At 41.6% G+C, this 16,236-nt stretch overlaps 1 protein-coding gene across 4 annotated transcripts in view; it reads right to left on the reverse strand.

Annotated features, from left to right (window-relative positions):
* Positions 1–16,236, reverse strand: part of nphp4 (nephronophthisis 4) — a 191,303-nt gene that overhangs the window by 88,993 nt on the left and 86,074 nt on the right. For all 4 annotated transcript variants that reach the window (XR_009768367.1, XM_061673501.1, XM_061673493.1 and 1 more), the window contains exons 9-11: positions 15,851–16,060; positions 14,936–15,059; positions 10,144–10,196 (exon numbers count right to left, since the gene is read on the reverse strand). Coding sequence is in view for 3 of the 4 variants with exons in the window: in XM_061673501.1 (XP_061529485.1) it covers positions 10,144–10,196; positions 14,936–15,059; positions 15,851–16,060 (387 nt within the window). In the remaining variant the exon portion in view is untranslated. The remainder of the gene's footprint in view (positions 1–10,143; positions 10,197–14,935; positions 15,060–15,850; positions 16,061–16,236) is intronic.

Genomic DNA, 16,236 nt, shown 5'->3' on the forward strand with positions numbered 1-16,236 from the left:
TCTTGGATGACAACAGCAATGTAAAACATTACAAACAATGTTAATGCAGAACTCAAGGCAATGGATTCAGTAAGGTGAAATTAAAACCCCAAAATAGCCTCAACTTGTGGCATGAACAGGTGGTGTTAGGCTTGACTGAAAAAAAAATGTTGTCAGAAAACGCATGAGTCTCCACTAATTTACATTCAAAGAATCAAAGCTTACTCTCCTCGTTTCACTTAAAATCTCATCCAACCATTTTGCCTAAACAACATAACGTGTCCTTAAGACCGCATCATCTTTGACGTAAAATATCTGCAGTAGGCATCGAGTTTCCTTGACAAAAGCTGAGAAAGAGTCACTATCACACAACCATCATTAAAGTAAAAGATCCAGATAATAACCATTTAGACATACTTGACTGCCAATGCAATGTAACCTGAGTTGTCGTAAACTAAATTTAAATTAAACGTACATGGAAACTATCGCAAATGTCTGTCATCCAATGACTTTCCTCATCGCTAATAAGTGATCAGAATTAAGACCTTTAGAATTAGACAGGAATTTTTTTATTTGACTTTGCTTGACTATAAAGCAATATGGAATCTGATAAGGGTTAAAACAAATGGCTTCCGGGAGAGCATTGAACCATATTGAGTGGCGAAAAAGACATTTAGCATCTCATTGATCTGTTGAACATACACGCACTGATTTGGAAATGCATGTGATGTTATTAAGAGACCAGCATCTTATAAATCCAACAATTAGTATTAATAATTTGGAGACCAGGGTGTGCATTGAGTGACACAAAACACAAATTGTTTTCAGCATATATATTTAAGAATTTAGAGCGTATTAAAAAAATACAAATTACAACAATTTCACCCCCCAAGAAATTAATGTTCCTTCAACAAAATTTTGCCTTTGTTCTGTTAGCGCATGAGTGAAAAATTCAGTAAATATCTCCGCTTTAATTATTTGAAAGGTCTTGTTGAACTTATATTACAAACACCAATCACTTGACTGATACTGTACATGATCACAGACAAACAAATTTACTCAAATTCAGAGTTTTCAACGAACCGAGCACGCATGTTTTTGGAAACAACCCACAAAAACACAGGGACGTGGAAATGCCACACAAAAAGGCCAGAGATTAGAACCCACAATCTTCTGGTTGTTAGGCAACAGGACAAATCAGGCTTCCACCGTGCCGCAACTTTACTGTTTGTATTTATATTTGTCTACACGTTAACCATCAGGCAGCACAGCGGTCAAGTACTGAGCACTTTTCTCTCACAGTATAGAGGTCGTGGGTTCAAATCCAGATTCCAGCCTTCCTGTGTAGAGATTGCATGTTCGCCCCATGCTTGAGTGGGTTTTTTCCAGCTACTCGGGCTGCCTCCCACATTCCAAAAACATGCAAGTTAATAAACAATTATTATTATTTCTTTTAATTTCATTAGGGTGACTGTTTTGTGTTTATATGTGACCTGCAATTGACTGGTGACATGTCAAGGACGCAAGAGGCAGCTGTCAGCTCACCCTAATGAGGATAAGCGGTACAGAAAATGGACGGATGGATGTTACCCATCATCTGTACTGCTCCCGGCTAATTGCAAAATTTTCTTTCAACACTAACAATGTCAAAGAAGATTTTGGCAAGATTTCAGAGGCGTGAATCATTATTTTGACTCCTAGGATTGGTCAGAATGTCCTAAAAAATAGGGAATGCCTGCACAAATGCATTCACTAATATCACGTCATACATGTCAACAACACGTGTGAGCTCACTCACACTGAGCCAAAACATCATAAAAAAATACAGCAAGGAAATGAGCAGTGGCAATGCTTTGGGTTCTAACGTTCTCATACTGTCATGCTAACAGGGCAAACATCATCTGTTCACCTTCTGGCTTCGTGGGAAAACATGTCAGCATGACACGCATGTGTGCGCACTGTGCCCACACGTACAGTCTGCAGCTTCCACATGACCCTGAAAAGGATAAGCCAAACTGAAATCTGGTGAGTGTAATTTTAAGAATAAAAAGTGGAGCAGTCAAGCACCCAAAAGAACATATTAGTGAGGTGTTATAAAAGGACTTCCAAGTCAATGTGTGAAGAATTGGAGCTGACTTAGCATGGGTGCTAAAAGATTGCTCTACACTTCACCCATCCTTTCATCCATCGAACCAGCCATCGGTCCGTCTACATTGTTTATCCTGGTTAAAGTCACACGATAGGACTGGTCTTGAACTGGTTTTCAGTCAATCACAGGGGCAATTGTTAATGCTGAATATAATCAGTTGCAGTTCTTCACTGTATCAATCTCCTTTATGCTGAATTCATTGGTTGGCAACACTGTCTCCCCGTTTACGCTGCCTGGTCAAGCCAGGTTTATTGTGCCCTTTTGGCATCTCGCGGTCAGACTTAGTAGACAATTGATAAAGGGTGTGGACCTGATGCAGGTTATCTATGTAAAAAACAGTTGTGCTACTATGTCACATCATTTACGGAACTGAAGCAACTATTGCTATCCTGCCTACACACCCTGGGGTAGAAACACAAATTAGGTCAATGTTTACAGAGTTGGAAACTTATAGAGTTGTAAACTGAACTGAACTATGCAATTGGGTGAAACGGTTTCCTCATTCAATACTCTTTTGGATGGGTTTATTTCTATTTATTTTTTTGTAGAAACTGTTTCCTCATTCAATACTGTTTCTGATGGGTTTATTTTTATTTTTTTATAGATTTGCGATTGCCGTTAGGATGTCCTTAGGCCATGAGATTTGGACAGTTCAACCATATGGTCTGAATGCTAAGGAAGCATTACACCTCAAGCACTGTACCACATAAATATCCAAAGTTTCTAGGCAATATTGCTTCCAAATTTACTTGCGTTCAAAATTCATAGTGTGTGCTCTTCTATTCATCCATCCATTTTCTACCGCTTATCCGAGGTCGGGTCGCGAGGGCAGTAGCTTTAGCAGGGAAGCCTAGACTTCCCTCTCCCCAGCCACTTCATCCAGCTCTTCCACAGGACTCCCTCGAGGGACATGGTCGAACGTCTTCTCCAAGGCCACAAAACACATGTAAACTGGTTGGGCGAACTCACATGCACCCTCGAAGACCCTGCCGAGGGTATAGAGCTGGTCCACTGTTCCACGGCCAGGACGACAACCACACTGCTCCTCCTGAATTTGAGATTCGATTTCCAGACGGACCCTCCTCTCCAGCACCCCTGAATAGACCTTAACAGGGAGGCTGATGAGTGTGATCCCGCTGTAGTTGGAACACACCCTGCGGTCACCCTTCTTAAAAAGGGGGACCACCACCCAAGTCTGCCAATCCAGAGGCACTGTCCCCGATGTCCACGCAATGTTGCAGAGGCGTGTCAACCAGCACAGCCCCTCAACATCCAGAGCCTTTAGGAACTCTGGGCAAATCTCATCCACCCCCAGGCCTTGCCACCGAGGAGATTTTTAACCACCTCGGTGACCTCAACCCCAGAGATAGGAGAGCCCGTCTCAGAGACCCCAGACTCTGCTTCCTCACGAGAAGGCGTGCCGGTGGCATTGAGGAGGTCTTTGAAGTATTCCCCCCACTGACTCACAATGTCCCGAGTCGAGGTCAGCAGCGCCCCATCCCCACTATACAAAGTGTTGATGGCGCACTGCTTCCTCCTCCTGAGAGGCCGGATGGTGCAACAGAATTTCCTCAAAACTATCCAGAAGTCTTTTTCCATGGCCTCACCGAGTTCTTGCTTCAGCGACCACCAAAGCAGCATTCCGCTTGGCCAGCCGGTACCCATCACCTGCCTCAGGAGTCCTACAGGCCGAAAAAGCCCAATAGGACTCCTTCATTTTGACGGCATCCCTCACCGTTGCTGTCCACCAACGGGTTCGGGGATTTCCGTCACAACAGGCACCGACCACGACAGGCACGACCACCTTACGGCCACAGCTCCGCTCCAATGGAGGAGCGGAACATGGTCCACTCGGACTCGATGTCCCCCGCCTCCCCCAGAACGTGAGCAAAGTTCTGTCGTAGGAGGGAATTGAAACTCATTCTGAAAGGGGATTCTACCAGACGTTCCCAGCAAACCATCACAATACGTTTGGGCCTGCCAGGTCGGACCAGCATCTTCCCACACCATCGGAGCCAACTCACCACCAGGCGGTGATCAGTTGACAGCTCCGCCCCTCTCTTCACTAGAGTGTCCAAGACATGCGCCCGCAAGTCCGATGACACGACCACAAACTCGATCATCGAACTGCGACCTAGGGTGTCCTGATGCCAAGTGCACGTATGGATACCCTTATGCTTGAACATGGTTTTCGTTATGAAAACTCCGTGATGAGCACAGAAGTCCAATAACAGAACACCGCTCAGGTTCTGATCGAGGAGGGCCGTTCCTCCCAATCAGGCCCTTCCAGGTCTCACTGTCATTGCCCACATAAGCATTGAAGTCCCCCAGCAGAACGATGGAGTCCCCAGCGGGAGTGCTCTCCAGCACCCTCTCTAAGTACTCCAAAAAGGGTGGGTACTTTGATCTGCTGTTTGGTGAATAGGCACAAACCCGGTGGGACGTTTTCCCTTGCCCGGACGCGGGTCACCGGGGCCCCCCTCTGGAGCCAGTCCAGGAGTGTGGCTCGAAGGCAAGCGCCTGGTGGCCGGGCCTGCACCCATGGGGCGGGCGGGGCACAGCCCGAAAGGGTAACATGGGTCCCTCTTCCCATGAGTTCACCACCTGTGGGAGGGGCCATAGGGGTCGGCTTCAGTGTGAGCTTGGCGGTGGCCGAAGGCAGGGACCTTGGCGATCTGATCCCCGGTTACAAAAGCTGGCTCTTGGGACGTGGAATGTCACCTCTCTGGCAGGGAAGGAGCCCGAGCTGGTGTGCGAGGTCGAGAAGGTCCGACTAGATACAGTCGGGCTCCCCACCACACACACCTTGGGCTCTGGTACCACTCTTCTTGAGAGGGGTTGGACTCTCTTCCACTCTGGAGTTGCCCACGGTGTGCTCTTTTATACATTTGAAAAGTCAAGGCTGCTTTTAACTTATGTAAATGTATTTGTGTTGGCAGCAATGATCTGTCTGATGTGGTGGAGCAGAAATATTTAACTGTAGTAAGGACAAATCCCCAGTCGAATAATTAAAAGCTACTTGCAATGCCTTCAACGAACGTTGAAACAAAATGGCTTCCGACTTGTATAATCGTACAAAAAGAGTTGTTGAGCCAGAAAGTAATAATGGCCTTGCTCTCTTGTTGTTTCATGAAAAGAGGTGTAATTACTGCATCTCTGCATCTTAGGGAAGCCAGTTCTCCAGGGTCTGGCAGCAGTGCAATAGAATGCTTCCTTTCCAAGATAATACAGCTGGTATTCATAATACAATGCAGTTTCATCCATCTCTTTTGAACGGCCACTCTTTGTGGTGTGGAAAGTAAGAAAGTGAATACAGAGTTGTCTTAAAATTTGACTGTAACAGTGGTCGTACTATTTGTAATTTGACAAAAAATAAATATGCCTTAAGAGTCACACAAAACCTTTGGTTAAACCATCATCCAAAGATGGTCAACCATTGGAAGGATGGATGGCCAGACAGCCACAGACAGACAGACAAACAGATAATAAGACACTGTTATGATTAAACATGCATTATGTTTGCATCTTGAGTTTGAAGAGCAATGACAGAAGCGTCTTTACAAAGCAATGAAAGTTGCAGTGCTAAAATAGAAACGCGTCAAAACAAGACTTTTGTGAAGGAATCAGAGACAAGAATGAAGCGTAACTATTCAACATTAAAGACATCTGCGAAAATGAGTTATGACTGAGGCTGTAGCAGCTGCCAGATCAGCCAGTGCCAGCAACAAAATGCTACACGGCTGCACCCTGGCCTGGAGACTACAAGAGCACTTGGGTTGACAGAACACAAGCATGACCATGAAACAAATCCACAACCCGATGCAAGATATCATCATCAACGTAGACAAAGTCAACGGCTCGCCCGAACGTTGGCTATAAATACCACAGCATAATTAGCATTCTGCACAGCAGCAAACTGAGGGCCAAAAATCAATAATGTATGCAAGCAAGAGAGAGTTGTCAGATCAAACAATGGCTGCCAACAGTCAGTGAGAAAGGCTTGTTTACACTTGCCATCCCAGAAAAGGATGCCATTGATTAATCAGCACTTGACAGTCATGTTGACAAGGAAAGAGAAATTTGTTGAACAGGAAAGGGAAATGGGTTTAGTTGGTTGAAACACTCATTTTTATAGCTGTGTCTTTGAAAGTTGAGGGAGGGGAAACGAGTGCATTTGTGACTACTGCTGCACAACTAGTGAAGTGATATTTCTTGCACTGTACGTTAATTGTAATTGTACTTTCATTTTATTTTTCTTCTCTTTGTTTTAAATGTTTATAAGCTGTTTCTTTCTTTGCTTTTAAATGCTTTTAATCATGTAACGCACATTGAGTTACCTTGTGTGAGAAACGCCCTATATAAATAAATTTGCTAGTGAAGATAGATTTTAGGTTTCCAAAAAGCAATGGCGTGGCTTCACACATTGATTCCCGTTTCACCTCTTCATGCAAAGACTTGGAGCGCCATTAAAATGATAGATGAATACATAGCCAAGTAGATTTATGGTGTGCACTCAGAGCAGCCTCAGCAATAATGACTTGTGCTTCACACCCTTATTTACTCAGTCTTTCATATAAATGTAGGAGCTATACAGATCCGAACGCACTTCAGTCATTAGTCAGCTCATAAAACATCTGAGACGTTCTCAGGTTATACAGTGAAAATGTAAGCAAACACTCTGCTCACTGTTACAGACCACTGTAATACTTCAGTCTACAATTAATATTGAAAGTAGTCGCAGTAATTGCTAAAATGTTGGACGTTTGGTGTAAAAATGAAAGTCTGAGGTGGTTCCTTAGCCGAAAGAAATATGCTTAAGCAGAAAAACACAATAAATGTAACCAATCTTTGAAAAATACCACACATCTGATGCAAAATTGTATTTTTAATCACAGTTTGGTGACAACAATAAACACTACTGACAAAATGTTCAAAAATAGCAGCTGCTTTACATCTATGTTGCAAGACTAAATTGTCCTTATATTGGGAGGAAAAGGTATGTTAAGCCTTTGGAATTTCTTATTTCTGCATAAATTGTGGATAAAATGTAGTCTGATCTTCATCTAAACCACAAGGGGAAAAAAGAGTCTGCTTAAACTAATACCACACAAACAATTATGTTTTCATATTTGTATAGAGCTTAACATGTACACATTGACAGGATTGGGAGGAAAAAGTAAGTGAACCCTTGGATTTAATAACTGGTTGACTCGCCTTTTGCAGCGATAACGTCAAGCAAACGTTTCCTGTAGTTGGAGATCAGCTGTGCAGAACAATCAGGGTGAATTTTAGACCATTCCTCTTTACAAAACTGTTGCAGTTCACTAAAATTCCTGGGATGTCTGATGTGAATAGATATCTCAATCGGGTTGAACACATATTTTCTTCTTCTGAAGCCATTCTGTTGTTGATTTGCTTCTGTGTTTTGGATCATTGTTCCATCCTCTTTTAAGCTTCAACTTTTGGACAGATGGCCTCAAGTTCTTCTGTAAAATACCTTGATAAATGTGAATTCATTTTTCCATTGATGATAGCAAGCTGTCCAGGCCCTGAGGTAGCTGAGCACGCCAATACCATGATGCAACCTCCACCATGCTTTGCAGTTTGAATAAAGTTTTGGTGTTGGTGTGCTGTTTCATTCTCCTTAGTGTTCTCTCATGTACCCCATTCCTGTTTAATGGTTTACATATGGTGGAATTATAAATAGAGATGGTGGCATGTGCCAGTGATTTCTGTAAGTCTTCAGCTGACACTCTAGGATTCGTTTTACCCTGTTGAGCATTCTGTGCTGTGCTCTTTCAGTCATCTTTACAGGACGGCCACTCTTTGGAAGAAAAGGAACATTGCTGAGCTTTCTCCATTTATAGACAAATTGTCTCACCGTGAACTGATGAAAATCAAGACTTTCAAGCCATGTTCAAACTGCAGGTCAATTCCGATTTTTTTTCCCAATGTGACATGTATCTAATATTTTCATGTCAATGTGAACAGTACAATTCAGTTTTTTTCATATCCGACTCAATCCTCTTTAGTATGTGGATATAAATTGGATATGTATCCGATGCGAGGGCAGTATGGGCACACAAGTCTCGCTCATCCGACATATATGTCATCAAAAGGCAACAAACGTCACAATTGTTCGACAAGACATACACGCCACAAATGCAATGGTAGACAAAGGAGCAGAAAACAGTCAACGGCGAAAAGAAGAGGCCACAGAACTGATAAATATTTTGTTAAAAAACTGTTGGCTCCGGTTGCTCCAAATTGCCACAAATGCATCATGATGAGACGTACGCGAGGGGGCATATATTTACTTTTGTAAACGTGGCGCAGATGCACAAGGTGACATCTTGTTTTCTGCGCATGTGTATTACTTCACAGACTCATTCCGTCCACAATAGAAGTTGCATTTGTTTTTGTAATGTGAACAACTACATAAAAAGATCAGATTTAAAAAAAAAATACAAATTGGGCATCATGCCCTGCAGTCTGGACGTATCCTTAGAGATACTTTTGCAAATCTTTTCTAGCTTTGTACAAGAAAACAATTCTGAATTGTATGTCTTCTGAGTGCTTTTTTGAGCGATGGCATGGTAAACATCCAGCATTGTTTCTTGACAGGGAACAATTCTAACCTGGTGTGTGTTTTCCGGTGGCCAGAGCAGTTTTAAGCCACACCTCCAATCTGGGCTCACACCTGACTTTGATTAGCTCCTGGAGAATCCATAGCCTAGAGGTTCACTTAATTTAAATATGAAAACATGACATTTTTGCATGGGATTAGTTTCAGCAAACTGTTCGTTTATTCCTGTTATCTAAAGATCAGACCACATTATACAGTATATACACTATTTTGGCAAAAGTATTTGCTCATCTGCCTTGACTCACATATGGTTTTAAGTGGTATCCCATTCTAAAGCCATAGGGTTTAATATGATGTTGGTCTACTCTTTACAGCTACAAGAGCATCAGTCACAGACTGATGTTGGACCAGAGGACCGTCTCAATGTCCACTCAAAATCAACCCAAAGGTGTTCTATCGGGTTGAGGGCAGGACTATGTGCAGGACAGGCAAGTTCATCCATACCCAATTCTCTTATCCATGTCTTTATGGACCTTGCTTTGTGCACCAGTGCACAGACATGCTGGAACAGGAAGGGGTAATCCCCAAACTGTTTGACTGTCCAAAATCTCTTGGTATGCTGAAGCATTCAGAGTTCCTTTCACTGGAGCTCAGGGTCAAATATGTTCGGCAATTCCAGCTTTGTGGGAACAGTTTGGAGATGGCCCCTTCCTGTTCCAATATGTTTGTGCATCAGTTCACAAATGAATGTTCATAAAGACATGGATGAGAGAGTTTGATGCGGATAAACGTGACTGGCCTGCACAATCCTGAGCTCAACCCGATAAAACACCTTTGAGATGAATTAGAGCGGAGACTGAGAGCCAGGCCATCTCGTCTAACATCAGTGTGTAACCTCACAATTGGGCTTCTTCCATAAACCCATTCCTAAACCTTGTGGAAAGCTTTTCCAGAAGAGTTTAAGATGTTATAATTGCAGAACGTGGACCTATGTCATATTAAACCTTATGGATTAAGAATGGGACGTCACTTAAGTATCTGAGTTAAGGCAGGTGAGCGAATATACAGCGGGTACGGGAAGTATTCAGACCCCCTTAAATATTTCACTCTTTGTTATACTGCAGCCATTTGCTAAAATCATTTCAGTTTATTTTTTTCATCAATAATGTGTACACAGCAAACTCCATGCATGCCATGGGGTGCTGTGTGTACATTAATGAGGAATAAAATGAACTTAAATGATTTTAGCAAATGGCTGCACTATAACAAAGTGTGAAAATTTTAAGGGGGTCTGAATACTTTCCGTACCCACTGTGTGTGTCTGTGTATTTATATTTATATAGTGCCCAGAAGCTATTTATGCCAGAAGCTTTGACGAAATATCAGAAAAACACAAAGGTTAAATGGAATTGACCTCAACATAGCTTACCTTGGGGCCCCGTGGTGATTCTGGAGATGAAACTGCTTGGATGTCATTTTGACCTGCAAAATATATGCATAAAAAGATGTTGAGTAATAATGTTAGCATTGACCATATAAAATTAAATCTCTCACTTGAACTTGCACCAAGGGGAGGAAATGTCTTGCATCCTGAGCGAATGACCACAAAAGGATACTCTTCCAATTAAAAATTTGAATGGTACATTAATTGAGCAACACCAATGAAAAACTCTCTCGCGTCACTGCCACTAAGTTTGATCTAATTATAAAATAATGTATTGGACGAATAATAGAAATCATGTTCCCTCAGCACTCAAAGATATCATGTTCGAGGTCACTATTGTGGGTGTGCACAAAAAGCACTGGTTGGATGCAGAAAGAATGAGAAGCAGTATTGACTTGAAACAACTAAATGAAAAATGAGTCGATGCCAAAACGCTACATTCCAAGCAATGTGCTAATATGAGTTGTGGTTTGCATAAAAGCTGCACCAATTCAAGAAAAGTTAAGATTTTTTTGTTTTTGTTTTGTATGATTGAAAAAATTGCTGTACCTGATGAAGATATCTGTATTTACTTTTTTTTTTCCCAAATAAATTTACTTTGCTATCATTGCAACCTAGTAGGAAGTGCAAAACGTGTGAGAAATACTAAAGATATTTAAACAAGTAGCAAATGTATCAACCCTGAAAAAGAGTTGGATTTAGATGTCATCGTGAGTTTAAAGCCCAACAATGATTCTTCCTGAGGTATTTGGTTAGTTGCCATGGTAATTCCGGAACGAAAGGTTTCCCTGCATCTCTTTGTCCTTCCTCCTACTCTTTGTCGCGCTCTGTGCTGGAGCTCGACTGATCTTTTGGAAATTGCTTGGTCTGCCTGGGGTGTCTCACTGTAGCTCCCATCTGTTCAGACAACATGCACACAGAGCAATGCTGGCTCTCTGTCACAAACCTGCTCTTGCATTACCTCTCATCGACAGACATTTTGGTTTGAGTTCTTTCACTTTTCACAATTTCTCAAGCTGGTGGGGAATGTGTTTTACCTCATCATACCTACATAGCAATTCAATTGTGATTAAAGCAGGCCAATGTAAGGTCACACTGTGTGTGTCAGCGGAATGGAATATATATAAGATATATGTATATACAGTTCCACCAGAAAATAATATATATAGTACATTATATTATACTTTCCTTCACTTTTTCCACATTTTGCTGTTACAGAGTTATTCTCAAACTGATTTGAGTAGTTTAAAAAAATATCTACATCAAATATCCCACAATGACAAAGTAAAAACTTATTTTCAGACAGTTGTGCAAATTTATTGAAAATGTAAAGATTTAAATATTATAGGTACATCAGTATTCACACCCTTGGCTTAATATTTTGCTGAAGCACCTTTGGCAGCAATCACAGCCTCAAGCCTTCTTGGGTATGTCTCTAGGAGCTTGGCACACCAGTTTTGTGGCATTTTGTCCCATTCTTCTCTGCAGATCCTCTGAGGGTCAGTCAGGTTGGATGGGCAGCATCGGTGGACAGCCATTTTTCGGTCTTTCCTGAGATGTTCGATTGGATCCAAGTCCGGGCTCTGGCTGGGCCCCTCCAGGACATCCACAGGGTGCTCCTGAAGCCACTCCTTTGTTATCTTGGCTGTGTGCTTTCGGTCATTCTCAGTTTGGAAGGTGAATCGGTGCCCTCGTCCGAGTTCCAGAGCACTCTGGAGCAAGTTCTCTTGAATATTTTTTTTTGGCAGCGGTCATCTTACCCTCTATATGGATCAGTCGCCCAGTTCATGCAGCAGAAAAACAGCCCCACAGCATGATGCTGCCACCACCATGCTTCACAGTAAGGATGATGTTAGCCAGGTATTTCTGAAGGTCTGAAAAATCCTTAAGGTGCCTTTTGGCAAGCTCCAAGACGGCTGCCATGTGCCTTTTAGTGAGAAGTGGCTTCCATCTAGCTACTCTACCATAAAGGCCTGATTGGTGGAGTGCTTTAGCAATGATTGACCTTCTGGATGGTTCTCCTATCTCCGCAAAAAGAACACTGGAGCTCCACCTTAGTGACCATATGTCATGAACGGAACAAAGGACAGGACCCAAAATGCACGACTCCAATTCAAATGGACAGTTTCAAAATGAGAAGATTAATAAAGGGGCAGAGGTCGGTACACAGGCAGGCAATTCGCAAAGGCAACAGTATCCAAAAAACTTGAGGCAAAAAGGCAAGGTCAATAATCAGAACAGGGTCAAGGCTTACTATGAGTCGGTGACATGGAAACAAGGACTGGTGGAACATGACAACAAGGTACAACGAACTGGTGACCAGAAAGAATGAGACACGAGGTTAAATGCATGGGGTAATTAGGGTAAACGAGGCACAGGTGGGGAAGGCGTGTACGAGACAGGGGGAAGACAACAACCATAACACACACCCATGATACCATAGGGTCCTTGGTCAATCCTCTGACCAAGGCCCTTCTTCCCTGATTACTCAGCTTGGTCGGACGGCCAGATATAAGAAGGGTCCCGGTGGTTCCAAACTTCTTCCATTTCCAAATAATGACGTCCATAGTGCTTTTCGGGACCTTCAATACTGCTGACATTCTTTTGTATCCTTCCCCAGATTTGCATCTTGACACAATCCGGTCTCGGAGGTCTGAAGACAATTCCATAGAATTCTGCTCTGATATGCACTGCCAACTATGAGACCTTATATAGACAGGTGTGTGCCATTCCAAATGATGTTCAATCAACTGGATTTACCAAAAGTGGACAACATTTAAGTTGTAGAAGCATCTCAAAGATGATCAGTGGAAATCAGATGCACCTGAGCTTAAGTTTGAGTGTCATAGCAAAGGGTGTGAATACTTATGTGCCTTTCATGTGTGAATGTTTACATTTATTTTTATTTTTTTTAAATTGCACAAATGTCTGAAAATATGTTGATACTTTGACATTATGGGATATTTTATGTATATTTATTTTTAAACTATACATCACATCAGCTTGAGAATAAGTCTTGTAACATAGCCAAATGTGGACAACGTGAAGGGTGTGAATACTTTCTGGTGGAACTCCATACATTCAGCAAACGACAGGAAAGATAAAAACCTTTGTAGGATTTGGACTTTGGTACAAGTAATTTTCATTGAATTTGTACAAGCAACCACAGAGGGAGTAGTTCAAACTCAGCATTTACATCGAAAAACTGTAAAAAGCAACATTCTGCATGACCAAGCAGCTGAAAGACTAAAAAAAAAAAAAAAAAAAATTTATACAAAACAAATGAATACATACATACTGTACATGCACATTATTTGTCTTGTAATTATGGATCTTGTTTTTCTTGTAGTCATGATTTTTATCATATTTCATCTTTATTATTATAAGTGCAAGTTTATTCTTATAATCCTTTTCTTTTAGTTTTTTTTTTTTTTTCCATTTTAAATGTGGCCCTGTAATATTTAGATGTAGAACCTAAATTACATCTTCGTCAATATTGCTCCTCAGCGTTACCAACATGGATCTAAATCGATCAATGAAGACCTTTCTAAGTGATGGCAAAAGCTGTCTGCAAGAAAAACAACACACACAAATTTTATCCATTCATGAATAAACGAAGTCAAGGAATTAACTAAAGACTAATTTTGTTGTTTCCTTCCAACACATGTTCTTTTGAAAACGCTCAACCAAGTGACATTTATGGACTTTGCCAATCTGCTGTTTTGCTTGGCCCCATGAAGGCGCAGATCAACACTATTCTTTGCTCCCACAAGAAGTTAGCAACCATGAATCCTGGGAGATTCTGGCTGGAGGAGAAAGTCCAGGGGTACCAGAGTCTGACCCAGATCATGAGAAGACTCCGAACAAGTTTGTGTCACAAAAACAGGATATTGCGGAATGGTTAGTTTGACAATTTGTTTTTCTTCTTTTATGTTGGCACGTAAGTAAAAATCATACAGGTTTTTCTCGTGAATGCGACCATGTAACATTGAATCGTGTGTATATATGCATTTACCATTACTGTACATGCTCCAGAAAGGAACGCTTACTTTACATGCAATTAATCCTCTATATGTAATGTCAATTGTTGGCACGAGACAATACCGAACCACCTAGGTCGCTGAAACTCAGGAATGAAGTGAGGGTGGTATTGTTTCAATTAATGCAGTGTGTATATGTATAATTATAATTACTGCTTATAATTTTGTTTAACATATTTATTTCCTAATAATAACGTACTTTTTCTACACAAGTAGCAGATTATTCAAAGAATACAATTCACGCTTTATAGGAATACATAAAATTACTATGGAACACAATGGAGGTTAGCATGTTGGCGTGACCCTGAACAACAGTGGCCCCTTTGGAAAATGAATTGCCCGCCCCAGAGTTATGCTGATAGATTACAAGATTTTAGCAATGACTAGCTCAACAAAGTATTAGTATCCAAATTTCAAGCTGTAGTAGGGTGAGACTTTTTGGATAGTTGCTGTGTGTAAGCCACAGTTGACCTCTCGGACATGCACGAGGGAGAAAGGCAGGATCAAGATCAGCCCAAGTGTTTGCACTTTGACTGCAGTTCCCTTCGGCCTCAGTCATGGCGTGTGCTCATCATCAACGCTGCATAGTGGATGCTGTTTACGGGACATGCCAACTTGAGTGTTACTACACACTTGTTTTGTCAGTTATCTTTAAGCATAGGAAATTCATTACATTCAGTAAGCAATGAAAAAAAGAACTTCAAAAATTTCTGACACGTCTACTAGTCGTGATTTACTTTGAGTTGGCGACGAAGACGATCTTCCATGACGTGATGAATCCTCTGGCTTTGTTTTCAGAGATGTCTTTGGACTGGATGTTGTTCTGTCCAAAGTGGGGGCCAGCCGAAATTTGATCACATCCTAAGAGGTAAAGGTGTTAAACATTCAAACATTAAACATTCAAATAACGCAAGAGTAAAAGAGTAAGGTAAAGTGATTTATGCAGACAAATGTAATACATAAGGTTTTTGAAGAAAAAAAATAAATAATTCTTGCAAAACTTGTCACAAATATAGTCTGAGATAGATAAAAATGAAATGATGAATGAATGCTTTAGAGCAGGGGTGTCAAACTCCTCAGAGTTTCCCTCAGAGCGCTGTTATGACTGAACACATATGAATGCATAACAGTCTCATTTTATTACATACACACAACAAATTGATGAATGACTAGTTTTGAAATCAAAAGCCAGTAAAAGAAAGTTCAACTATTATTCACTTTATTTTAAAAGGGGCATTGGTAACAAACAACGCGTGCAATATCTTAATGTTGTTAAAAGTGAAGACAATTTGCAATGTTGGTATTTTAGAAACATGCAGTCGACACATGATTTGTTTTCGCAGGCCACATAAAATGCTCTGGCAGGCCGGATCTGGTCCCCGGGCCTTGCTTTTGATACCTGTGCTTTAAAGGCTGCATTTACTTGGGTTCATTTAAAAAAAAATATATAATAATAATAATAATAATAACTTCCTTCACCCACTTTTGCAGGTGCCCCGAGCACAATCATGGAATTAAGGAAACTGTTGCACCTCGGTTCTGTGCTATGGGTGTGGCTTAACAGAAAAAGTTAAGATGTGAATATTCTCAATGCTCCCAGTGCCGTTGCTTTCAGGGACTTTTCCCAGAATTCCTTTACAATAGTGTGTTACCTGAATTGTTCCCAAGTTTGAGGGTGCCGCAGCGCTCTGAGTTATGGCTGAGTTGTAGACCATGACTCCTAAAGGGTTTGGCTTTGAACCCCCTTGCAAAGCCAGCTGTGTCTCTTCCCCCTTCCAGTCCGTCTGCTCCTGGAACGGACACAACATCGCCCAACGGAGGCACTGCAGGAAGGCTGCCCGGGATGTTGATGTGGCAGACAGCTGTGTGATGGGAAACGACACAGGAACACAGAAATCACTGAGTACCCAGAAAAAAAGTCACGCTAGCACGGAGAGAAAATACAAACGCCACACATAAAGGCGAAAATTCGAACCTCGAACATCAGAACTGTGAGGCAGACATGCTAACCACTATTGCACCAGAGCCATACCCACAA

This window comes from Phycodurus eques, chromosome 1, assembly GCF_024500275.1.
Source record: "Phycodurus eques isolate BA_2022a chromosome 1, UOR_Pequ_1.1, whole genome shotgun sequence".
NCBI classification, from domain to species: Eukaryota; Metazoa; Chordata; class Actinopteri; order Syngnathiformes; family Syngnathidae; genus Phycodurus; species Phycodurus eques.